Source organism: Theropithecus gelada, chromosome 3, assembly GCF_003255815.1.
Source record: "Theropithecus gelada isolate Dixy chromosome 3, Tgel_1.0, whole genome shotgun sequence".
NCBI lineage: Eukaryota > Metazoa > Chordata > Mammalia > Primates > Cercopithecidae > Theropithecus > Theropithecus gelada.
In genome coordinates this window covers 158,458,323-158,484,589 of record NC_037670.1, presented here as the reverse complement: position 1 = coordinate 158,484,589, position 26,267 = coordinate 158,458,323, and the positions used below count along the sequence as shown (strand labels likewise).

At 40.6% G+C, this 26,267-nt stretch overlaps 1 protein-coding gene across 3 annotated transcripts in view; it reads right to left on the bottom strand.

Moving 5' to 3' along the window:
- Positions 1 to 26,267, bottom strand: part of EXOC4 (exocyst complex component 4) — an 845,850-nt gene that overhangs the window by 39,299 nt on the left and 780,284 nt on the right. For all 3 annotated transcript variants that reach the window (XR_003118525.1, XM_025378967.1, XM_025378968.1), the window contains 2 exons: positions 24,133 to 24,311; positions 20,521 to 20,680 (listed from right to left, as the gene is read on the bottom strand). Coding sequence is in view for 2 of the 3 variants with exons in the window: in XM_025378967.1 (XP_025234752.1) it covers positions 20,521 to 20,680; positions 24,133 to 24,311 (339 nt within the window). In the remaining variant the exon portion in view is untranslated. The remainder of the gene's footprint in view (positions 1 to 20,520; positions 20,681 to 24,132; positions 24,312 to 26,267) is intronic.

The following is a 26,267-nucleotide window of genomic DNA, read 5'->3' as shown; positions in this document are numbered from 1 at the left end:
CCCCCTTCTTTTTGGTAACCAAACCTTCCCTTTCTGCAGAAAATGTTCTTCTAGGTCCAGATCAGACTGAGCAACTTTTCACCACAGGTGCAGATGGGTGATCTGAAATTGTCCAATCAGAATGCAGCATTCCTCTTGACCACAGGAATTGGCTCAGAAATGGACAGAGCCCATCAAGAGGCCTTCCATGGATTTTTCCCTAAGATTTCCAGCTATGAGTATAAGCCCGGGCTACCACTTTGCCATCGTGGGGAAGCAGGCTATGTAGTAATAAAGAGAAGCAGATGCAAATAGAAGCAGGAGTTGGAGGAAGAAAAGCGATCCTGCTGATATGGTTTGAATCCTTGGATAAAGCAAGCCTAAAACCAACCGGCCCTTGAAAATCTTAGCTTCATGATTCAAGAAATTTCCTTTACTGGCTTAATCATTTGAATTAAGTTTCTGCTCCTTGCGCTGAAAGCATTCTGACAAATAGATGGAAGGTCTACTGTATGAGGCACTGTGTTGGGTGCATATAACTGGAGGCTGAGGTTTAAGTATAGTGGTAACTAAATTCCAAAGATAACTCCTAATGAACCATGCCTCCCGCTATTCATGCCTCTGTTTAGTCCTCTCCTACATTAAACCTGGGCTAGCCCTGTGACTTGCTTTAAGAAAGTGACAGAAGTGATACTGTGCTCGTCCTGGGTCTAGGCCTTAAAAAGGCCTGATAGCTTCTACTTTCATGCTTTTGGGAGCCCCAAGTAACCATGCAAGAGGTATGCCTACCCTGATGAAGGAATCACATGGAAAAACTACATGGAGAGGGGGAATCTCTGAGAGTACACAGAAACAGAGAGAGGAACCGAGCCATGCCCATCTCCCAGCTGAGTCCAGGCTTCCAGTTGGCCCCACCAAATCACCAGACAGATGACACAAGCCATTTTGGATGTTCCAGCCCTAGCTGCCATCCCACTGCAGCCACAGGAGATAATACAAGGCAGTCCAGAGAAGAACCTTACAGCTGGGCCCCAGTCAATCTGCTCAACTAAGAGAACTCATATAATGGTTGTCGTTTTAGGTACTGCGCTTTGGGATGATTTATTGGAAACAAATGTGTAGATCCAATAACTACCTTTTCCGAGATCTGGGTAGCCTTGCTTCAGGGCATGCAATCCAGTCAATTTTGCTTTTTCTTTAAAAAATAAAAATGCTTGATAGACATTTAAGTTTGTTAAATAACTGACCAAGATAAAGTGATACAATGTGGGTTGCAACTTCAATAGTACTACTAATAATGCAAGATTCCAAACTTCACTGTGGGCTGTCAGAATTAAAAGCTAAGATTAACAATTATTACTAGATTTTACTACAAATATATGTATGTAACAATCAGGGTTCAAAGTTGCAGAGAAGGAATTATTGAAAGGGTACTGGGCAACTCCAAGATGAGCCAGGAAGGCTGGAGAATGAGACTTGGAAAGGGAACAGGAATAAACAAAGCTAGACAGCAGCTGGGATTGTGGCCAAAATCTCTCCAGAATCACTCTTCAAAGATAGTTTTGTGAAAATACCACCACAGCTGCTGCTAAACACAGAACACCAGGTCTTGCTCTGCTGCCAGCAGAAGTGGATGTTGGCCATACCACTGCCACTACTACTGCCGCCACCTTAGGTAACCAGAAGTTACCACTGCTGCTGAGACAGCCTCCCGTGGTGCTCTGTCACCCTTGTGCTTGGAGTCCTTAGCCCCCTGATCAGAGTTCAGAGTGCGTGCATCTGATGGTGCAGCCGAGGTTGTCCCCCACACAGTAAGCAAGTGGGCTTTTGTGTGTTTATGGTGGAAGATGCGCTTTGTTTCATTCCAAGACCAGGTTGTGGGGAATTCCTTAAACATAGATTTTAGAGGAGAGGTAGCCAAAAATGGACAAGTGTCAATAATATATCACTACTTTTTCTTTTAAAATGACTAGATTTTTTAATGAAATAACAAAAGACAGAGCTTCTTGATTTCTCCTCCTTTGTGAATATTTTAAAGTAATTAAGAACATACTAACTTCTAGCCAGGCGTGGTGGCGGGTGCCTGTAGTCCCAGCTACTTGGGAGGTTGAGGCAGGAGAATGGCGTGAACCTGGGAGGCGGAGTTTGCAGTGAGCCAAGATCGTGCCACTGCACTTCAGCCTGGGCAGCAGAGCAAGACTTTGTCTCAAAAAAAAAAAAAAAAAAAAGAGATTTTTATAGGCCAGGCAAGGTGGCTCACACCTGTAATCAGCATTTTGGGAGGCTAAGGTGGAAGGATCACTTGAGCCCAGGGGGTCGAGGTTGCAATGAGCTATGATCGTACCACTACACTCCACTGTGGGCAACGGCTGAGTAAGACCCATTAAAAAAATAATAATAATAAATTTCTAAACATTTATAGTATGAACACACAGAATAGATTAATAACTCAGTATCTACTTTAGTTAGCTTTCATACAAAATTATCTTGGCAAAGATATCTATGGTCATATCCAACTGAAAAATCCTTCAGTTTTATGGAATTCTGTTCAAATATAATACCACCTCCCAAAAAAAAACTGAAAAATCACGAACAGAAATATGTTCCATGGCAAAAAGAAACAAGGACAGCTAACCTATGGGTAAAGAAAGGAATAACAAACTATAAAAACCGATCAAATAACACCAGTGAGAAGAGAATAAGCCTACAATAAAGTGTCAGGAAAGCAGAAGCAAAGAGCAGCATGAGGATTTCGAAGGTAGAAAGGACAGGATTTGCTGACAGATGAGGCGGTCTACAGCTGACTCCAAGTTCTGGCTTAGAGACTGACGGCTAGTGGCGAAACTATGCCTCAAATCATAGTGCAGAAGCTGCCAACCTGAGGAAAGGAAGTTTAATGGGCTGTTAGTATGATGTCTAGACCTCAGGGAAGAAGTCTGCACTTGATATACAGATTTGGGAATCAAGAAAGGAACAGTGCCAGCACCAAACTGCAAAGGGATACAGAGGGACACAGAAGAGACCCGAGGTCAGCGCCTCAGAGGGCTTAGCAACATTCAGTTACGACAGATGGAGGAGAAGGAATTCATGTAGTGAAGCAGAGAAGCGATCCTAGGCGGTACTGGAAGACTAAAAGGTCTCAAAGAAGTCAACAGAAGAGTGTCAAGAGGGAGTGACAATCATCCAATGCAGTGGGAAAGGGCAACTAACAGAGTAACTTCAATAGAATAGCAGAAGCACAGGTCAGACTGCAGTCCACTGAGGACTGAAGTGAAGATGAGGAAGGAGAGATATNTTTGAGATGGAGCCTCAGTCTGTTGCCCAGGCTGGAGTGCGGTGGCGTGATCTCGGCTCACTGCAAGCTCCACCTCCTGGGTTCACACCATCCTCCTGAGTAGCTGAGACTACAGGCACCCACCACCACGCCCAGCTAATTTTTTGTATTTTATAGTAGAGATGGGGTTTCACCGTGTTAGCCAGGATGGTCTCGATGTCCTGACCTCGTGATCCGCCCCCCTCGGTCTCCCAAAGTGCTGGGATTATAGGCGTGAGCCACTGCGCCCAGCCACTAACTTCTTAAGGGCTATTTTAAGACACTTAACATCAGTCACTGGGATACCACCCTAGGTAGGAGCTCTACTGATACTGTGGGAACTGAGGTTTATACTTGGTGGACTCATTCTCCCTGGAAGGTGTGATCCAGCCTTCCTCCTGGATTTGGGCACCCCTAACGCTGCTGCCATGCCAGGTCTCTCTGAGGTCTTACACCCCCTTCATGAAGCCTGTGGTCAATTCCTAGACAGGCCTTAGGGGCTGTGCTACAATCCTGCCTCATCATCTTCTTGGGTCTTCTTTTGTTTTTCCCTGCAGGTCTACGATACAACATCTCCTTTCAGCTCCTCTCTGTGAAGATAAAACACTGCCATCCCTCCTTTAAGTTCTTTTGACTAGGAATACTGTGCAATACAGTCAATAAGAATATTGAGGCTATGGTACATTTTCCTGAAATACTGATGTATTACACTGTCATAAGCTGTATAGCGCAACGGCTAAACTGCAGATAGACCTGACTTTGAATCATGGTCTTGTCATTTACTACAGTGTAGAACCCAGGTTACTTAATCCTTCAGAGATTGAGTTTTCCCATTTGCAAAATGAAAAAGTTAATTCGTAAACATACTAGGTTAGTATAAGGATTAAATAAGATAATGTGTGCAAATCACATAAGTTACACGAAGTACTCAATTCATAGTAGTTATTAATAATACTAAAAATAACAAAGTAATATAAAATTATTTTAAGCAGTTTGTCATTACTACCTAGTCTTATGGAAGAAATGAAATGCTATGACAATTACAGAGATACGAATACTCTATGATGCAGGATGAAAAAAAAAATGAGGGCTTATTTTTAATCAGATATTCTTGCTTATTCTCAGATACATCATATTGAGTCACTGATTTTTCAGAGACAGAATACAGCAAAATGTATATAATGCTAACTATACTAAATTGTAGTAGTATTCTTCTTTGGTAATGGATGGGATATTCTAGACTCAGGCAAGCATCATGAATCCCAATTATCATTGCAATGTAAAAGCACAGAGTCCTAGTTTAGCACAATTTTCCATACAGAGGAATTACTGATAACCAGTTCTTACTGTTCTTATATTTGGTTCTAAATATAAATAATAGTTCAAAGAAAGAGGTTAACATCAAATGGGGAAAACATTGTTTTAAGAGGGACAGCTTGGTATGGGAAATTAAGCAAACCTTTGAAATGCAGACTTAGGATACTTCAGTGATCAGGAATGAACAAGAGAGATTAGACAAAATAGAGAAGAAAGATTAATATGAATTATTTGAGTTGAAAATACATGTGAACAATTCCTATTTTGAGGAGTGAGTTAGCCTTAGTGCAGATAAAAGGAAATTGATGTGTGATAATACGCCATGCTGGCCAGTATACAGGCCTCACTATTCTATCTGCCAGGGCAAGGGTACCTGCTCAAATAGCTGCCAAAAGGAAATTTCTCTCGCTTTGTCCAGGTGAGTCAACACAGAGGTTGGTATTATCCAAGTAGATCTTTTTTTTTTTTTTTTTTTTTTTTTGAGACGGAGTCTCGCTCTGTCGCCCAGGCTGGAGTGCAGTGGCCGGATCTCTGCTCACTGCAAGCTCCGCCTCCCGGGTTCACGCCATTCTCCTGCCTCAGCCTTCCGAGTAGCTGGGACTACAGGCGCCCGCCACCGCGCCCGGCTAGTTTTTTGTTATTTTTTAGTAGAGACGGGGTTTCACCATGTTAGCCAGGATGGTCTCGATCTCCTGACCTCGTGATCCGCCCGTCTCGGCCTCCCAAAGTGCTGGGATTACAGGCTTGAGCCACCGCGCCTGGCCTATCCAAGTAGATCTTTACAGATCTTACTGGAAGGCAAGAACCCCAGGCAAGGAGCTGCAGCTTTTATTAGAAAAAAACATATATATATATTTTTAATTTGAAAAAGGGGAAAGAGCTATTACAGACTCTTTGGCTTGAGGGTCCATAATGTAAACATATGCTACTGGTGGAAGGAGACTTAAAATGCCTGAAAGCCAATTCTTCCCCTCTGTACAACAGACAGTAAATATTTAAGGCCCATTAGAGAACTGGCAAATAGCTGATAGCCAATAGCTACGAAACTTAACTAAAGCAATGAGCTTCCTCACACACATATGCTTCCCTTGTTCAAATGCTGGTTATGTGTCATTATCGTTTCAATACCTATGTCCCTGGAGAACTATGCACCAAGAAATGAAAAAAGCAAAATTTCTGAAAACTGAAAAATAAAAATTCTCATACGCTATATAATTAAAGTTAACAAAAGAAACAGACGGACTGCCACACACATAAAACAGAGAGAAGCTGAAGCTTCAAATGACTGATTTACCACAGCAAGTAATTACTTTATGTTTTTCACAAACATTTGAAACCTATTATTACTTTCACAGCGGCACACATCAACAGAAGACTGTCACCTAAGGGAGAAATGGGGAACTGGGCTGTAATTAATTTCTGGTCAAATATATCATGAAGCCTTTAATGTTGTCAATAAAAGGCTCTAGCCACTAAAAATCCCCAACCTCTCCCTCCCTCCCTCTGTCCCCAATACCCCAAAATGTTTAATCAGCGTCTCTGCAAAACAGATTGCCTGAAGGAGAATGAGATGCAGTGTTAATGCCTGCTGAAAAGTTGAGGCCATTGATCCGTTCCTTCCCCTGACTGTGTGTGTCAAGAGAGAGAAGTCAATCAAGAACTGGCCTCTCCTACTCCACTTTTTTTTTTTTTTTTTTTTTTTTCTGCTTTGACTCCATCTGCAACTGAGAAAAACAGAAGGTGCACAATTCTTTGGAGGAATTTAAACATGCAGATTCCAGGCAATGGAAATCATTACACGGCAACCGAAGTCTATATCGTTAAAGGTTAGAACACAGAGATTAAGAATGCCTCCAGGAAAAAGAGAAATGGCTGATCTGAATAAAATCTTTCCATCAATTGGAAAACTACAGCACAGCAAAGGAGATGAAGAGCTAAAGCAGATGTGACATTTATGTTTTTGAGTACCTACATGTTTATGTTTTGAATTACTGTTCAGAGCCTTATAAGACCTTTATAGGTCATGCAAAAGCAGTAGCCAGCATCTATCTCTGTTTTACTTTCCTGTACGTGTGGTGAGCAAATGCTATAAGCATGATCTTGACTATGAAAAGGAACAGACCTACAGTCCTTCCTTCCTCATTAATTCATCCATACACACACGCGTTAGTTTATCCAGTCAACAAATATTAAAATGCCTGTTATATACTGCATATCTCAGAAATCTTTACAGTATCTTTATAGAATTGGATGGGAGCTAATTTCCTTCCTCGTAGATACCTTTCCTGTAATAGTTTTTTCTGAGAGCTAAGAGTTGAGGCAGGTCTCTAGATCTCTCAAACCCCTCTCTGGCTTTATGTCATGGAACTCTAGGCAAGTCCAATCTGCAAGAGACCCTATGGTTGATCTTCTAATCAAACCCTTCATTTTTTTTTTTTTTTTTTTTTTTTTGAGACAGAGTCTCGCTCTGTTGCCCAGGCTGGAGTGCAGTGGCGCAATCTCGGCTCACTGCAACCTCTGCCTCCCAGGTTCAAGTGATTCTCCTGCTTCGGCCTCCCAAGTAGCTGGGACTACGGACACCCGCCACCACGCCTGGCTAATTTTTGTATTTTTAGTAGAGACAGCGTTTCACCATGTTGGCCAGGCTGGTCTCAGACTCCTGACCTCAAGTGATCCACCTGCCTCAGCCTCCCAAAGTGCTGGGATTATAGGCACAAACGCTTTATTTTATAGATGAGGAAACTTCAGCCAAGAGAGCTGAAGTGACTTACTCAAATTCATGCAACAATTAAAGGTTGATTTATTAGCCAACTACTAGGTGAATGAAATGCTATTTACTCCCAAATTTCCAAGAATACAACCCAACCCTGCCTCAGTGTCTACACATGTTAACTGAGAGTAATAATGGTGACCACCTTGCGGGTCCTTTTAATGATAAGATAATACAGAAAAGTACTTTCAAGTTATTTTTACTTTCACTGCCTGCAGTAGGAGATAAGAGTCAGGGGGACTGAAGGAGAAACATGAGGCTGAAAGACAATGGTCTGGATATTGCATGACTCTCAAAGAAAACAGGTCAGGCCAGTATTTCTGCATGGGGATAATCTCTTGAGCACTTGTTAAACTACAGATGCCCAAGCCCTACCCTCAGCCTTCTGAATCAGAACTTTTAGGGATGGAGTCAAAGAGTTTCCACTTAAAGCAATTTCCCTGGAAGAGACCCTATAGCTGATCAGGAAATTCTTATACCTTCTAGTCTTTGGGAAGCACTTGGTTGAGCTGCTGACTGTCTTAAAAGCACAGGTGTGTGCATTTGGATTAATGACAGGGCTGCTCAGTGCTGTGGACGATGTGCTAGTTTGTGGTGAGGTTCTGAGACAGTGGTCTTGGGTCTAAGTGTTGCTTCCCCAGGACAGTTGTTTGGAAGGCCAGCAGAAGACCCAAAAGCAGCACGAACACCTGACAGCTGAGCAAAACCAACCCCATAATACCTACCAAGGTAGGAAGAGTCTGCAGACCCCTCTGCCGTCAAACTGCCCATTAAAGCGGATTAAAACGGATAGCAATCAGAGCTCAGTGGAAATCAAGGGGGAAAGACACCCAACCAGAGAAAATAAAGGGAAAGAAAATGTTTGATAGCTAAGAGACTAACTGAAAAATCAAATCATATTTTAATATAAGCAAAAGAGAGACCCAACATTGACCAAAATGGTAGCCTCACTTCACGTAGTTAAGAGCATACATAGACTTTGGGGTTGGATTGACCTAAGTTTGAATCTTGCCTCTCTTCTTATGTAAACTAGGAATTTACTTAACTTCCTTAAGCTTTAGTTTTCTCATCTATTTGCAGCAATAGCTACATACCGAGTTTCAGGGACATTCAGTGAACCAATGTAGGTAAAGCATTTACTAAAATTCATGTCATGTGCTGAGATCATTATATAATAGTAATTATAAGTACTCGTATTATGATGGGAATATGTCATCATCATCATCATCATCACTGAGAGAAAGTCACCAATATAGGCCTTTAGGATGGTTTGTAAAAAAAAAAATCACATGTCTTGCAGGAGCTTTCCTTGTTTTAGAGAAAGTAGTTTAAAGTGAAAGGTCTGTAAAGCTAGGTACAAAAACTCTTTCTTGGTAACTTATTTGTATTTAGCTATAGATGCTCTCTAAAACATACATCACGGCTGGGCGCCATGTCTCATGCCTGTAATCCCAGCACTTTGGGAGGCTGAGGCGGGTGGATCACTTGAGGTCAGGAGTTTGTGATCAGTCTCGCTAACATAGTGAAATCCCATCTCTACTAAAAATACAAAAATTAGCCGGGTGTGGTGGCACATGCCTGTAGTCTCAGCTACTTGGGAGGCTGAGGCAGAATCGCTTAAACCTGGGAGGCGGAGGTTGCATGGGGCGAGATCACGCCACTGCACTCCAGCCTGGGTGACAGAGCAAGACTCCGTCTTAAAGAAAAAACAAAAACAAAAACAAAAACAAACATACATGGAAAGCAATACATATGAAACATACTTTGAAACCCAAATTATTTTCATAAATACTTTAGATTGCTGACAATTAGTCTATTACAGAGAAGCAAACTGAGGAAAACCAGCCAGAAACCAAACAAAATACAATCATGGTAACTAGTCACAAGAACTTTATAGTTCAGTAGAGAGAGAGAGAGAGAGAACATGCTAATAAAAATTAGAGGAATAAAATATTAAAAGATGGGAACAAATGAAGAACAATATAGCACATAATGAGGTATTAATTTTAGAGTACAGAAAATTAAAAAAAAAAAAAAGGATTACAAAAAGAGCAGCTGATATGGGCCAGGCACATTGCAGAAGGTTTCAGGGAACAAAAGGTCCCTGAGCTGAGTGCTGGCCACAGAATTCACTGTGGCCATGTGACCTTCCTTCAGTACTCTGATCTTTTTCTCTTTGGATCAGCAAAGGGTGTTCAGCAAAGCAGGAGGTGGGAATGAAGAGAAGGGCTTTCTTTCTGTATATGCCAAAGCAGGTAAAGGGAGGGGCAGGATAGAAAGTCTGGCCATGATACCGTTTGCAAGGGACTGTAGCTCTGCTTTTACAACAGCAATTGTGCCAGTTTCCTACTTTTAAGCATCACAATTTAAACACTACATCTTTATTTACAAAACAAGAAAGGTCAGCTTCCAGCCTCAATTTTTTCAGTGAGAATTCTAATAGAGTTGGTAAATGATCATTCTTGGGCTTCAGTCACAGAACAAGCTTAATATCTTTTCAGTACAATGCAACCCTTCCCTGGCAGAAAAATAGCCTCCCTGGGTGGGTTAATTTAATTTACTAACTATGATAAATACAAAGGTACTGCAGGATATATAAATAGCAGGATTCGATGAGAGATTTTGGACAAGTCACTTCTTATTTCTGTTCCTTGGGATCGTTATTGGATAATAATAACACTCGCTATCTATGCTAATCACTGAATCATTCCAATTCCAGCACATGTGCTACAAAGGGAAGACTGTCACTGTCTGCCAGTAATCTCGAGGAACCCTAAATTATACATTGACAATATATACATACAAAATATGGTGACACTAATTGAGCATAATCAAAAGAAATCTTACTTAACCAAAGCCTCACACATGAGATATGTTTATGGGGAATCAAACGTCAGTTACTGAGAGAGATTTTTGTGAGAGGCTTAGAAGTATTTATTGCTCTGAAGTGCTCTGTGAAGGATATGCAGACCAGTAAGGCATGCTCACCTGTATTCAAGGAGTCCTAATTAAACGATTAATTAGAGATCAATTAATTAATTGTTACAATGCACGGGACCTAATGTAAATGTAAAAAAAAAAGGGAGATCAGAAAAAAGCGACATGGTCAGAAACGGGACAGCAAGGTCAAATGAGGGTTAATTAGAGAGATGTAATATTCTTTAAATCTATTTATATGAACATCTTTAAGAAAGTCCATCAGATCAGGCCATACAAGATTTTGTTTTATTATTGAATTTTATCAACTGGTATATTTCCTTCTATCTGGCAGCGGGAGCCATGTAAACCATCGCATTTCCCAATTTACTCTGGTCCCTAGGAAAATCGAGACTAGCTTTTTATCACTATTAAATTTAAGAGATTTCACAGCATTTTAAGGGGCATCATCATTAAAAAAAGAATTTTTTTTGGCAGCAGACTAGTCTTTTCTACAAAATTAATCCCAAATCTACATGGCTAATACTCTTGAGTCAAAAATCTGGAGTATTAAAGGTAAATCTTGGGAAAAGGATAGGTGCCCCTAGAATTGGGAAGGCGAACAAGACCAATGGCAGAATAAAGCTGGCAAACGCAAACAGAAAAAAGGATGTGACAAATACTGTGCTTCTTTCTCAGAAACAAAATTGTTCTTCTAGCAAAGCAGTCAGATACAATTTTATTTGATAGGGTGGGGCATTTCACGTTTTCAAGGCAAGTCACCTTTGAAGTCTACTTCAGGGGCAGTACCCTCTCTTGATTCAGAAGAGTCAGGGGAGATTTAGGAGACCAGACATTCTCAGTAAGGCTGTCTGTGGGCATTTCCAGTAGGTGGCAGCATGTCATTGCTAATCCCCTTCTATCAAACTACACTTCGGTCATTCCAAAAGGGAAAATTCATAACCTTTCCTGCAGAAAACAAAAAGTAATGTTCCTGGTGCAATAGGTTTGTAGGAAACAGATTTATGTAAACAGCTCCCCTCGGATGAATTCAACATTCTCAGCTATGCCAGAGATCATTCCCCACCTTAGTGAAGGTACAAGGTCAAGGAAGAAGCAGGGGTCTGAATCTGTATGTTTAGTTGCTAGGCTGGCTTTGTCACTCTATCACTTGAGGAAAGTATCTGGACAGTTTAATTAAAAGAGTTGGAGAAGTTAACATGAGAAAATGCTTCCATTTATTGGGAAGAAGGATGCTCTATCAATTTACGGGGAAAGTGGCATTTCTGTGCAGGCAGCTATGTGATCATGCACTCTGTTTGGTCTGCATGAGCTGTGTTCTGCCCTTGTCCTGTGAGACCATTCCTTCCCTATCTTCTTCAGGGGCTCCTTTTCCTTCTCAAGCCCTTTACTCTGGGTCTTCCCCAGGGGATTGCTCTCCATCTACCTACAGCCTTGATCTCCATTAATGGTTTTAAACAGCTCCATGATGATGATTCCCCATATCTGTTGGTTCACTCCCAGCCTCTCCCTCAAGCTTCCAGTTCACATGTCCAGTTGCATGTTAGATGTCTCCACTTGGAAGTCCTACATCCATCTTACACTCACCACAGCCACTGATGATCTTCCCTCCATCAAACCTACTCCTCTCTCCTCCTGTATCCTTATCTTACTTGACCGTGGTGTAATCTGGCTAGACACTCATGTTAGAAATTGGAGAGTCATCCTTTGACTCCTTCCCTTTACCCTCACTATTCAATCACTCCCCAAGACCTGCCAATTTTAGCTCCTTCACACTTCTCAAATATGTCTCCTCCATTCCCCCTCCCCCCACCGCCAAGCACTGATATTGTTGAAGCCCTACACATCACTTACTTTTTTTTTTGAGACCGAGTCTTGCTCTGTCACTAGGCTGGAGTGCAGTGGCGCGATCTCAGCTCACTCCAACCTCCACCTCCCAGGTTCAAGCGATTCCCCTGCCTCAGCCTACCAAGTAGCTGGGATTACAGGCACGTGCCACCACGCCTGGCTTTTTGTATTTTAGTAGAGATGGGGTTTCACCATGTTGGCCAAGATGGTCTTGATTTCCTGACCTCGTGATCCACCTGTCTCGGCCTCCCAAAGTGCTGGGATTACAGGCGTGAGCCGCTGTGCCCGGCCCCTACACATCACTTTCTTAGCAATCACCTTCCAATTGATTGGACGGCATCCAGTTTTATCTTCCTCAAATCCAAGTCCTATACTGCTGCTGAAATGATGTACTTAGAATATAAATCTGACCATCTCACTCCTCTGCTTAAAATCCTTCAGTTACTTACAGGATAAAGTCCAAATAACTTCAACACCCACAAGCATTTACTGAATGTCTACTATATGCCAGGTACTGGTTTAGGTCCTGGGGCTACAGCAGCGAACAAAAAAGGATCCCTGCCTATGGAACTTACATTCTATTCAGGGTAGACAGATGAGGAACAAATAAGTAAATACAAAATATGTCAGATACTTGCTTTTTAAAATCATGGTAAGGAGAATAGGGAGTGCTGGTGGGGGAGGAAGGCATGTTTTCAAAGTGCAGGAGAGAAGGCCTTAATAAGGTGGCATTTGTGGCTTATCCTAAGCCAGCCCTGACTTCAGGACTGATGATGACTCAGGTCTCTTCTTTCACCATCTCCTTCCTTGAACGTCTTCTCCAGTCCCCGGAACTACCCTTTCTCTTCCAAATGACTTTCTCCCTATTCTGGATAATTCCTATCAAGACTAATATGAAGCATCACCTCCTTCTCCAAAAATTCTTCTTTTATCTTCTACCTCTCAGGATGGATTAGGGAAACTAAAAAATGAGCCAAATAGTTCCTTTTAAAAGTTTCCCCACTAATGAGAGGATAAAACTTGGGCTCCTCATTTCCTATGGCAAATCATTTGATTTTTCAAGTCTTAAAGCTCAACCTCTTTTTTTTTGTTTGTTTTTAAAACAACTTCATCGAGATCTAATTCACACACCACATAATTTTCAGACTTAGAGGGTACAACTCAAGGACTTTTAGAATAGTCACAGGGCCGTACGACCATCAGCACAATCCAGTTTAGCACATTTTCATCACCCCCCCAAAGACTCCTCTTTCCATTTCCCCATTTCCTTTCAACTTCTACTAATCTTTCTATCCTATTTGCCTATTTTGGACATTTCATATGAATAGTATCATACAAAATGGCTTTTTGTTTGTTACTAGCTTCCTAAATTTAACATAATGTTTCAAGATTAAGCACATGACCTTTTTCTGTGGCCAAAGTCCATTGTATGGATGTACCACATTCTATACATCCATATGTTGATGGATATCTGGTTGTTTGTTCTTTTTTTTTTGGAGACGGAGTCTCGCTGTCACCCAGGCCGAAGTGCAGTGGCGCGATCTCGGCTCACTGCAAGCTCCGCCTCCTGGGTTCAAGTATTCTCCTGCCTCAGCCTCCCGAGTAGCTGGGACTACAGGCGTCTGCCACCATATCCGGCTAATTTTGTTTTGTATTTTTAGTAGAGACAGGGTTTTACCATGTTAGCCAGGATGGTCTTGATCTCCTGACCTCGTGATCCGCCCGCCTCAGCCTCCCAAAGTGCTCAGATTACAGGTGTGAGCCACCACGCCCAGCCTGTTTATACTTTTTGGCTATTATAGATAATGCTTGCTATGAACATTTGTGTATGTATTTTTGTATGCATGTATGTTTTCATTTATCTGTGTATATACCTAGGAGTGAAATTCCTAGGTCATACCATAACTCTATGTTTAACTTTTTGAGGAACTGATGCAGCTGTGCCATTTTACACTTCTATCAGCGGCAAAAGAGGGTTCCAGTTTCTCCATAACCTTGCCAACATTTTCATTGTCTTTTTAAAATTATTATTATTGTTATAGCAATCCTGGTGGGCACAGAGTGGTGTCTCATTGTGGTTTTAATTTGCATTTCCCTAATAACAAATGAATTTGAGCATCTTTTCATGCTCAATGTGAATTAGCCACCTGTATACCTTCATTGGATAAATGTTCTCTGAAATACTTTGTCTAATATTTTTATTAATAGACTTTTTTTTTAGAATAGTTTTGGATTCACAGAAAAATTGAGAAGATAGTACAGAGTTCACATATAATCTGTACCCAGTTTCCCTATTATTAACATGTTACATTAGTATGATACATTTGTTACAGTGAATGAACCAATATTAACACATTATTTTAACTAAAATCTATAGTTCATTCAGGGCCTCTTAGTTTTTACCTAATGTTGTTTTTGTTCCAGGGCGCCATCCAGGAGGTCACAGTACATTTTAGTCATCATATCTCCTAGGCTCCTGTTGACTGTGATAGTTTTTCAGACTTTCCTTGTTTCTGATGGCTTTGACAGTTTGGATGAGTACTGATCAGGTATTTCACAGTACGTATCTCTATTGGAATCTTTCTGATGTCTTTCTTATGATTAGACTGAGGTAATAGGTTTTGGTAAAGTGCCATTTTCATCACATCATGTCAAGGGCACATAGACATACTGTCAACATGATTTATACATGTTGATATTGACCTCGAGAAAAGAGAGGCTGCCAATTTGGTCTTTTATACATCGCACTAAAAATAATTGCATTTTTGTTTTGCCCTGATCACATCAAACCCTACAGTAGACTTGAGGAGTGAGGAACTTCTTCCCAAATATATACATCTGAAGCGTACTCCTACTTTAGGTCAGTTGTGTATGGAAGATAAAGGAATGCAAACCAAAGCATTTCAGGGCTCTTGTCAAGCCCACCAGTAGCCAGTTCTCTGTCTTGAGCTAATTTAACCTATCAACAGCATTTGACACAGATGAAGACACACTCCTCTGAAAACACCTCCCTTGACTTCTGGGACAACACCCTTTCTTAGTTACCTTCCTATTCTGTTGGCTACCTCCTCAACTTCCTTTGCTGGTTCTTCTCCAGCATCTCAACAGTGGGGTACCCAAGGTCCAATTCTTGGACAGCTTCTCTTTTTCCTCTACTTGTGCTCCCATTGAGATCTTACCTCCCAGCCTTTCTCATGACTTTAAATCCCACCTATAAGCTGATGACTCCAAAACTCCCATCTCCTCAACTCCAGGTTGTATAGCCAGCTCCCTTTTTATGTCTATTCTGGTGCCTAATAGGCATCTCAAACTAACATTTCTTGTTATCCACTCTCTATCTGAACCCTTGCTCCGCCCTCCACACACTTCAATAGCCTCTCCTATGGTCTGGTTCACTTTCATTACAGTAAATAAAAACTTCATGCTTTGAATTGTTCAGATCAAAAACTTTGGAGTCTCTGGTTCACTTCTGATTCCTCAGCAAACCCTGTTAGCTTAACTGTTAAAATATATCCTAATCTGACCATATCTCATCCTCTCCAGTGCCACCATCTTGCTTTGAATCACCACTACCTTTCACCTAGAAGATTACTGCTACAGTTTTCTAACAGAGTCTCCTGCTTCTGCCTTTGCCTACAATACCCCTCCACAACTAACAACTGCGATGTTAGTTTCAACATCGCGGCCAGACTGATTCACATTATGTAGCATCCTTCTGTGCCAAACCTTCTAATAGCTTCCAACCTCATGCAAAGTAAAACTCAGTGTCATAACAATGACTTTCCAGACTTCATCTCTTACTCTTCCCCTGCTCACTCACTTCATCCATGCTGGCCTTTCTGCTTTGTTCTTCAGATGTTAAGTGTCTGCCTCCCTCTGGCTCTTCACCCTTACATGTTCTTTCCTGGTATGCTCTTTCCCTAGATAGCTGCATGGCTTGCTCCTACTCTTCCTTTAGGTTTTTCCTCAAATGTTACCATCTCATTAAGGACTTCCATGAACACTCTAAAATTTCAGATTACCTCCATTATACTCTGGCACCCTCTGGTCCCCTCCCCATGCCTACTCTTTTTTTTTTTTTTTTTTTTTAACTACAGCATATATTATCATCTGAAATACTTTATATATATTTTACTTATTTATTACTTTGCATCTTGCCCCACAGTAATGCAAGTTTCATGAGGCCGGGACCTACAGAGAACATACACTGAATAAACATTTGATGAAGGAATGAAGAAATGAAGGAATAACAGGGCGAGGAATCTGTCTTGGGTGTTACAATTTTTTGCCCTACTACTTCCTGAACTGCAGCTTTTGTTGCCTTGCACAGGTTTAAGAATGAAAGATACCAGTCCAAAGAAAACCAAAATCAGGGGAAAAACTGAGGAGCAATGAAACCTTGAAGGAGGACAGCAGGAAGTAGAGTTATTGGAGAAAAAAAGGAGAAAAAAGAGACAGTTGAAGAGGTAGAGAAAGAGACAAAATGGGGTAAAGAGGGGGAGAACTGGGAAGAAAACTCTGGGATATTCTTTTTGAACGATGGTGTCACTCAAGCTAGAAGGGTTGTCAGATACACCCTGGGGACTCCAACCACCATTCATTTGGACCTCTCTTGTTATGCTCCCACCATCTGGACTCCTAGGAGGCTTCTGTGACTCACATGTGGAAGAGCGCATGACAGCTCAAGTTAAGATGCTCTGTGATGAAAGGAACTAAAAAAGCACACTCATAAAGCCCTTCCACCTTCTCACTCATCTGCACTGATTTTCCTGGATAAAGCATCTTTTTGGCTCTGAAAATTAACAGTGGGGTCAAAACCGTAGGACAGCTTACATGATCATTACCATAGAGGACAGAGGCTCTCTGTACTTCTGGTAATGTTACAGGTTGTCTGGTTCCTTTGCTCACCCAAGATCTACCCTCCTATTAGAGATCAGTTAGAGGAAAGGTGTATATGAAAAGAGAGAGACAAGAAAAAATACTATGAGTAGAAGAATCAACATCAGTGGAATTGCTCCAGATCCCTCATTTCTTTATTACAGAAAGGTGTTATATTTTCCACTGGCCAGGAAGGCTGAGAAGGTAAAAAAACTACAAGCACTTTGCAACTTCTTGTTAAATAAGTTTTCTGACACATGGCAACTAGTGATTAATTACTGTGTGAGCAGATAACATTCCTATAGAGATTTGCTGGAAGTACAGATGCTGTCCATGCTTGATTAGACACTGCTTAAGGAATGCTGAGGTATACTGCTGCAGTCTATTATTTCTGGCTATTTTGGTATTGCTGTTTTATTTATTTTACATAGCTTCAAATATGGTAGAATTGATGGAGCCCCTTTCACAAAACCTGTCCCTATCAAAAACAAGAAGGGGGCAAAAATAAGGCTATAAAGTATGTCTGTATGAAAGTAAGAAAAAATGAGAGGGAAAGAGACTCTGAATAGTAGGGCTACACTATTTCTTTTTGTAATGCTTTTTGTTTTACAAAGAATGAACTGCAAGGAAAATATGTTTTTTCTTACAAGCTTATAAGAAAACGGACCCATGCCGGCTAGTTTAAACCTTCAGGGAATTAAACATAAACGAATCTGTCAATATCCAAGGCCTTCATCCACACCAAAATTAGCCTTGATTTGATATCTGTTCATTCATTCAGCACATACAATGAACACTTACTTTGGTACAGGCACTGAGAAAAAAGTCTCAGCCTCTTGGAGCTTATAGTCTTAGAAAGGAGATGTCTTCTGAAGCAGGAACAGAAGAACAGATTCAGCCAGTACTGTGTGTTTATGCTAGCCTATTTCCTGTCAAAAATCCATGTCAGAATAAAGAATAGTAGTAGCAGTACATCTCCCAAGTGGTCCACATGCCACTTGTACCTACTTCCTGGGACATAATTCACCAATCCAACTGTAAAAGGCGTGGCGTGGTTGGGACTCAGTTAGTTCCTGAAGAAATGCTTCATCGGCACATGACCTGCTGATGCCAACTTCAATCCTGCCCAGTCAGCATTGCATTATTCAGATGCCAGGTTTTTCAGGCCCCATACTGTCTGCCAAAAACTGTGTTAATTTACTTATTTCAGCTAAATTAAAAAAAATCATTTAAAATAGGATGATTGAATTTAGGAATTGTATTCCTTAGAGCATTAGTAATGGGTTTCTGTATCCCTCAGGCCTCTATGTTCTTAACTTCCCCTTGTCAATGTTATTATGACTAGACTAATTCAATAATGAGATCATTCCCCATAAGAGCGACCAAATAAATGCAGCATTCTGTCACACCTGGTTTCCCTAATCTGAGCAAGGAAGGCTTTCCACCAAATTTAGCCTGGAACAGGGAATTTAATGAAAACACACACACTATCTTTCTCTCTCTCTCTCTCTCTGTCTCTCTCACTTTCCCACAAATAGAAAAAGAAAGGGAAGGAGAAGGACAGAAAGGCAGAGGAACAGGGTAGCAATGGAACAAATGTAGTAACAGATTGAGGAAGAAAGGTTAAAAATGAACATATATGGTTCATAACCAAAACAAAGATCACAGCATATTTGTCTTTATAATTGTTAAAGTAATATAATATTTCATCATCTCCGTAACTGCCTCAAGAATTGTTTCAAATTTTCCTGCACTTCTCAAGGGATCAAAAAAATCAAGTGATTTCACCCTGTTAGCCAGGATGGTCTCGATCTCCTGACCTCGTGATCTACCCGCCTCGACCTCCCAAAGTACTGGGATTACAGGCATGAGCCAGCGCACCCGGCCAACCCCGTCTCTACTAAAAATACAAAAAAAATTAGCCTGTAGTCCCAGCTACTCAGGAGGCTGAGGCAGGAGAATGGCGTGAACCCGGGAGGCGGAGCTTGCAGTGAGCCGAGGTCACACCACTGCACACCAGCCTGGGCGACAGAGCAAGACTCCATCTCAAAAAAAAAAAAAAAAAAAAAAATTAAGTGAAAAGACACAGAAATACTAAATGTCAGGCAGAAACATTGGGGATTATTAAAAACAAGTGACTTCCTAGCCATGAAGGCTTCTGGAAAATAAGGGAGTTTACGGAATAATCCACTCAGGTATAAACGACAATACAGCATGAAAATAACATATTTCTCATCTTCAAATTGCTTAAGCTTTTATTAAAGCACCAAAGGTTTGATATTCTAATTAAGGTTTAGATGGTGTTAAAACAAATGAAGACAGAAGAAAACTAACTCTCAAATTTTGAAAAAGTGAGTTATACAAAAGCATTAAAAATTGAGATCAAGGCCAGATGCAGTGACTTATGCCTATAATTCCAGTGCTTTGGGAGGCTGGGGCAGGAGGATTGCTTGAGGCCAGGAGTTCAAGACTAGCCTAGGCAACATAGTGAGACCCTGTCTCTATAAAAAAAAAATATATAAAAATTAGCCAGGCGTGGTGGTGTGTGCCTTTAGTCCCAGCTCCTCAGAGGATCCCTTGAGCCTAGGAATTCAAGGCTACAGTGAGCCATGTTCACACCACTGCACTCCAGTCTAGGTAACAGAGCAGTAGCCTGTCACTTAAAAAAAAATTAAGATCAGAAAACTTAGAGAAAGGATAGTGATGATTTCTCACTTTCCTCCCAGTGAGAACAAGAAGAGATAGGTTTCAATCGGAACAAGATGGAAGAAATGAGAAGTAGGTTCCTGTAAAAATACAGTAGATACATGTTATTTACAATGAGAGGAAAAAGGAAAAATTCAAATATTCAAAAATTTGCAAGTGATTAAAAATAAATATGGCTCATTTATGCCATGAAATATTTGTTCAGGCATCATTAAAAGTAATGTTTTCAAGGAGTATTAATGAATGTGGAAAAATTATGTTTTCAAACAACGTTATGGATATGGGAAAACAAAATTAAATTAATATAAAATTGCATTAACATAGTTCCAATTTTGGAAAAAGGGAAATCATATGCTCGAGCATGTGTAAAAAGTCACATAAACAACACAGCACATGCAAGAAAGTCAGGAGAAAATATACCAAATATCTTAGCCTCTGGATCAAAGGTTTATATTCTTCTTTGTATTTTATCTTATGTATTTTATACAATAAGCATGTATACTTTTATACGCAGAAAAAAAGTTATTCAAGCATTGTAATAAGAACAACTTCAGTTAGACATCAGGAAAAACTACCTGCCAAAGTAACAAAATTCAACAGAATTCTGTGAAATTACCTTCTCTATAGGACCTAAAAACACCTATCTGTGCTTCTTTCTTTCTTTTTTTAATCTAAGCTTTTTCTGCATCAAGAGTCCATTTTTAAAAATGACTTTGCAGGCAATGAGGTCTTGGCTTTGGCACGAGAAACTAAGCCCAGTTTTCCCTCCTACCTTGCGAAGTCCAGGTCTGCCTCCCGTGACATGGTGATGTTGGTCAAATTCTGCTGAAGAACAAAAATGTTCCTACACATTTTCTTGATGCCAGACTCACTGATGCGCCTGAAGTACTGGGCACCATTAATGAGGATGCAGGAGATCAGGTGGCCCAGGCCTGAGGGGTCAGCACAGTGTGGGGCAAAGAAAACGGAAGACAGATTAGAGGCATTCCTACAGAAACCTGCACACAGAATTGCTGTCTTCTAATCCTACATTTAAATGACCAAAGAAAATCTACCTCTGATGGTTGCATCTGCTGATCTGACAATAATTTTAGGGTATTTCTACACTGCCCTAGTAGTTACAAATGGGTGGACTTCATGTTGGCGGCCAAGCCTGGTAACAGCCACATCTACAGCATTGCCATGTACACCTACTGCCACCATGCCAAGGCCTTAGAGAAGAGGCCAGGTTATCACAAACCGTTGAAGTGCACGGGAAATCCTGCTTTTCTTTACAGACAATTGGGAAGCAGAGAAGAACACAGGCATATAAAATGACCTGTTTGGCCTCTCCTTCCTCCTGAAAAGTAGAGAAGGACACTTTTGGCTCAAAAGTTGACTGGGAAGCTACATAAACAAAATCAACAGGAAACTGGGCCTTGGCAATAATGTTAATATATTTCAACACTGTCAAGTAAAAAATAAATCAATAAGAAAACTGGGTTATATGAATGTCTTCTTTTGAGAAATGAAAGAAGACATTCATACAACCAACAGACACATGAAAAAATGCTCATCATCACTGGCCATCAGAGAAATGCAAATCAAAACCACAATGAGATACCATCTCACACCAGTTAGAATGGCGATCATTCAAAAGTCAGGAAACAACAGGTGCTGGAGAGGATGTGGAGAAATAGGAACACTTTTACACTGTTGGTGGGATTGTAAACTAGTTCAACCATTATGGAAAACAGTATGGCGATTCCTCAAGGATCTAGAACTAGATGTACCATATGACCCAGCCATCCCATTACTGCGTATATACCCAAAGGATTATAAATCATGCTGCTATAAAGACACATGCACACGTATGTTTATTGCAGCACTATTCACAATAGCAAAGACTTGGAATCAACCCAAATGTCCATCAGTGACAGACTGGATTAAGAAAATGTGGCACATATACACCATGGAATACTATGCAGCCATAATAAAGGATGAGTTTGTGTCCTTTGTAGGGACATGGATGCAGCTGGAAACCATCATTCTTAGCAAACTATCACAAGAACTGAAAACCAAACACCGCATGTTCTCACTCATAGGTGGGAACTGAACAATGAGATCACTTGGAGTCAGGAAGGGGAACATCACACACCGGGGCCTATCGTGGGGAGGGGGGAGGGGGGAGGGATTGCATTGGGAGTTATACTTGATATAAATGACGAGTTGATGGGTGCAGCACACCAACATGGCACAAGTATACATATGTAACAAACCTGCACGTTATGCACATGTACCCTACAACTTAAAGTATAATAATAATAAATAAATTTAAAAAAAAAAAAAGAAAACTGGGTTATTGGCAATAATGCTAATACACCTTAAAAATGGCAATGGGTGTATTTCTAAAGTAGTAATTGGAGAAAATGTAATTAGAAACAAAGGGTGAAGGCAAAGCAGATAATACATTAACTGTTGACTTCCCGTGAGACATCTTTGGACATTTTGGGGCCCCCTAAGTGGTTTGTTCTTACATCTGGAGGGTTGTTTTGTGGTCTGTGAAATTTAGCAAAGGACAGCTCAGGACATCAGCAAACTAATAAGTCCTCCTCAGGATACCCCATGTAATTAAGTTGAGAAACGCTGGTTCAGAACAACGTGAGGCACATATGGGTTACTATTTTTAAAAGCTGGATTTTAATTCTAAATGGAATTCAGTAAACGTTTCTTCCTTCTTTCTTATTCTTGGATGCTAGCAGGACATTTTCCTCGGAACCGTAAAGCTGGTCTGACTAGTCGCAAGCCATTTGCTATTGGTTGTTTTCCTGTTCTGAAGTCTAGTCCCTTCCCCGAGACTCTGAGGGTTAGATCAGAGAGCAGGGCTTATCTTTAGGTCCATGGCTCCCCGTGTCTTCAAAATGAGTTTTCCCTTGATTAAAGTGAAAGTAGAAATGAGGGAGGAGATGCATTCAGGTCTTACTTCAGCTACACTCACACAACATTGCTTCAAGACCACAAACTTGTACGTGCTACTATTTGAATGTGAAGAAAAGTTTTTATTCAAAGAAAAACACAACTGCAGATTCTACATTTAAAGCTAGACAACTTATTTATATGAAAAATCTCTGTAGGCCAAGTTTTGGTGTCATTCTCTCACGTCCATAACTTTAGGTACAGGTTTTTTTTTTTTTTTTTTTTTCCCTGCCACAATATAACATGGTCTACAAGTCTGGGTAATGAAGGGGTATGCTGTTTGTAGAGAATAAGAAATAATAATACATTATAATAAATACATTAAATGCATTTTGTCATAGGAATAAAACAAATGTTGATATGCAGGGGCTGGGAAGAGCCACAGTCAAGAGCAAAGAGGAAACTCGGTGTAATAACAGAAAAGTGAATTCTCAGGTAGGCACTGCAGCTCAAAGCTGCAGAATATTCCAGGTGCCGCCAAACTCATAGTGCCATGGGGTTAACTGACAGCTAACCCTTTAATCACTTACACTTTTTGGCTCAAGTCTTTGAGAGATATACCCCAAGAGAACACATCTCTTTATAACTCCATATATATTTAAGGACTGGATTTTGGGGGGGTCCAAATTTGCAAGAATATAACTTTCATAAAGCAAACATTGGCCATGTATTGTCAGTTTGCCACAATCCTTTGGACAATGTACCTTCTTAGTTGTTTTAAAAAATACTAGTTTAATTCTGTGAGAACACAGATACAAGTTTTCACATAAACAAACCAAAACATGGACCAAGGGAACATAATGTGAAATCCTAACAGGGGTCCTCTGGGTGAAATTCATCATGAAAAATTATTTGGGTGCCATCACATTTTTTCAAAATTGTGAAGCGTAATGTCTTTAGATGGTACTTCCTGTCTCTCACACCCTTCCTGGCCTGCCCCCTTGGAGGCATTTATGGACATATCCTTCCTAAAAATTGCTGCTAATCAGAGGCTTCTGTTCTTTCCAGATGATTATAACATTCTGTGAGAAAACTTCCCGTTCCAGTGATAATTTTAGCCAATGAGTGATCTTTCAGGATTCTCTCCTCATTGTGTATGTGTGCTTTTTTTTTTCCTTTCATAAGCTCCTCTTGAGTTAATTTGTGGCCCAGTCTGCACATTCTCTCAAATCTCATGAGTGGCATGTCAGGGAGGCAGCCATCTGCCTTATCTTGGATTAAATCTCCTTATCAACGAGGAGCAGATGGCGGCCATATTGTTGTCTACCTAGTCACACACAAAGAGGCTAGGTATTGCAGATTTAGTTCAAACAAGCAAGCAAACAAACAACTCTTTTCTACAAGTCTTCAACTTCAGTAATACAGAAAACCAGGAAAACCTTCGTCCTTTCTTCCTCCCCAACTCCCGGAGACAGAAGCAGGGCCTGACCTTCAAAGATATACTGGAACTTGTGCTGCTGTAGGCTGGCACTCATGGCCTCTTCAATGGCGCTGATATCTTTGTTGAGCTTGACCACCAGGGGGTCATAATCCATACTTTCCACATTAGCCACAATGGCATAGTTCCCCTCCTTTGCAAGAGGGATGAGATAGTGGAAACAGTGAACCCTGAAAAAGAGAGAGATGAGGAGAGCAGTTACTAATAAATCTTTCCAGGGAGGGCAGTGATCTTGGGACACAGCACCAAAATAACTACTAAATTATTATTAATAAATGTAAGACTAGCGATGATAGCCAACGCTTAACTCTGTACTCTATTTGTGCCAGACACTATGCTCTACACTTAATATGAAGCAGCTGTGGCCTTGTATGTTTTAACGTAAACACCCTCCCCTCTTTTAACCAGAAAGCCATCTTAGTTATTCTATAGAACAACTGAGTGATCTGGGGCAAGCTGGCTGCTATGATCATTGCTTGTTTAATCCATACAGTGTTGGTAAGGAGTTCTAAAATTCTTTTCAATGCCAGGGTTGTAGATATAGTGTGAAAAGCATTGTAATTTTCAACAGATACTGTTGCAATGAAGATGAGAGGCAGAGTTTACAGATCTTAAAAGTGTAAGGAGACTACTTTGGCTTCAGTCACCAGCTATATAACTTTAGGCAAGTTACTTTATTTCTCTATCCCTCGGTTTCCTCATCCATTAAATGAGGGTAAAAACAACAGCTGCCTCATAGGGTGCTGTGATTATACTACTACTACATATTAAGTGTTATGTATAGCAGTGTCTGGCACAAATGGCGTGCATAGTAAGTATTGGCTGTCATCACTAGTCTTATATTTATTAATGATAACGTATTAGTTAAGTAAATCACGTACGTAACCTCTATGAATTTGTAAGAAATTGTGCTAGGCCCTGGAAATATAAGACAGTTTATATCCTTAAAGACCCACAGCCTAGTGGGGCAGATTAAGAAAATGACTAAGAGAGAACAGCACCTCACTCCAAGCACATCTACACAGTGTGCCATGGAAACGTGCCATGGGGTATCAGGAAAGGGTCCTGACGGAAGGTGATGTTTGAGTCTCACAGAACCTATCTGACAGCTTGAGGAAGGAGGGCATTTCTGTGTGAAAATGGCCTGTGTCAGTCTGGTCACACACAATTCTCAGGTTCTTTTTGGCAGATATTAGTAGCTGCTGAAGAAGTCTGAGGTGGGTATGGATTGGCTGCACCAACACAGCCTTTTAAAGTTGTAATCAGAGTGTGTTTCAGTCCAAATTCTGCCCTACATGCAGGTATTTATTTTGAATCCCCCACCCTAGAAAAAAAAAAAAAAACAAACAACCCAAACCAACAGTATCCCTTGGCAGGCAGAGTTCAGACAGGCTGTTTTGTAAGCCCACTCTAGTCCTAACTGTCATTTTAGGTGCTCTGTCTGACCTTGCATGGAAGGTTCACTGGAGGTAAGACATGATGACATAATCCAGGGTCCATGTTCTGTTACCTTTACAATTGGCATCAAGTAATAAGAAATATTCCTAAATGAATGGCTGCAAAAGCCTAGGGCATTATTATCTCTAATGATGCGACCATGCTTTGCCTGTCATCTTTCTTTACTTATAGTCAGGTTTATTGAGAAATAATTTACAAACAGTAAAACTCCCCCCTTCTAGTGTACAGTTCTATTAGTTTTAACAAACATGTAAAATTGTATAACCACCACCAGAACCAAATTATAGAACACAAACATCTCCAAAATTCTCTGTGTCCGTTTATAGTCAATCCCCACTCAACTCCCAAACCTTTGGCAACCACTGATCTATTTTTCTGCCTCTACAGTTGTCTTTTCCAGGATGCCATATAAATGGAATCATACAGTATGTAGTCTTTTGAGTTTGGCTTTTTCACTTAGCAGAAAGCATTTGAGATTCATCTATGTTGTTCATTACTTTTTTTTGCTGGGTAGCCTTCCACTGAATTGGATGTCCCACAGATTATCTATTCACCCACTAATATTTAGATTCTTTCCAGATTTAGGTGGTTGTGGATAAAGCTACTTCATGTACACATTTTTGTGTGCATATAACTTTGCATTTATTTCTCTTGGATAAATACCTAGA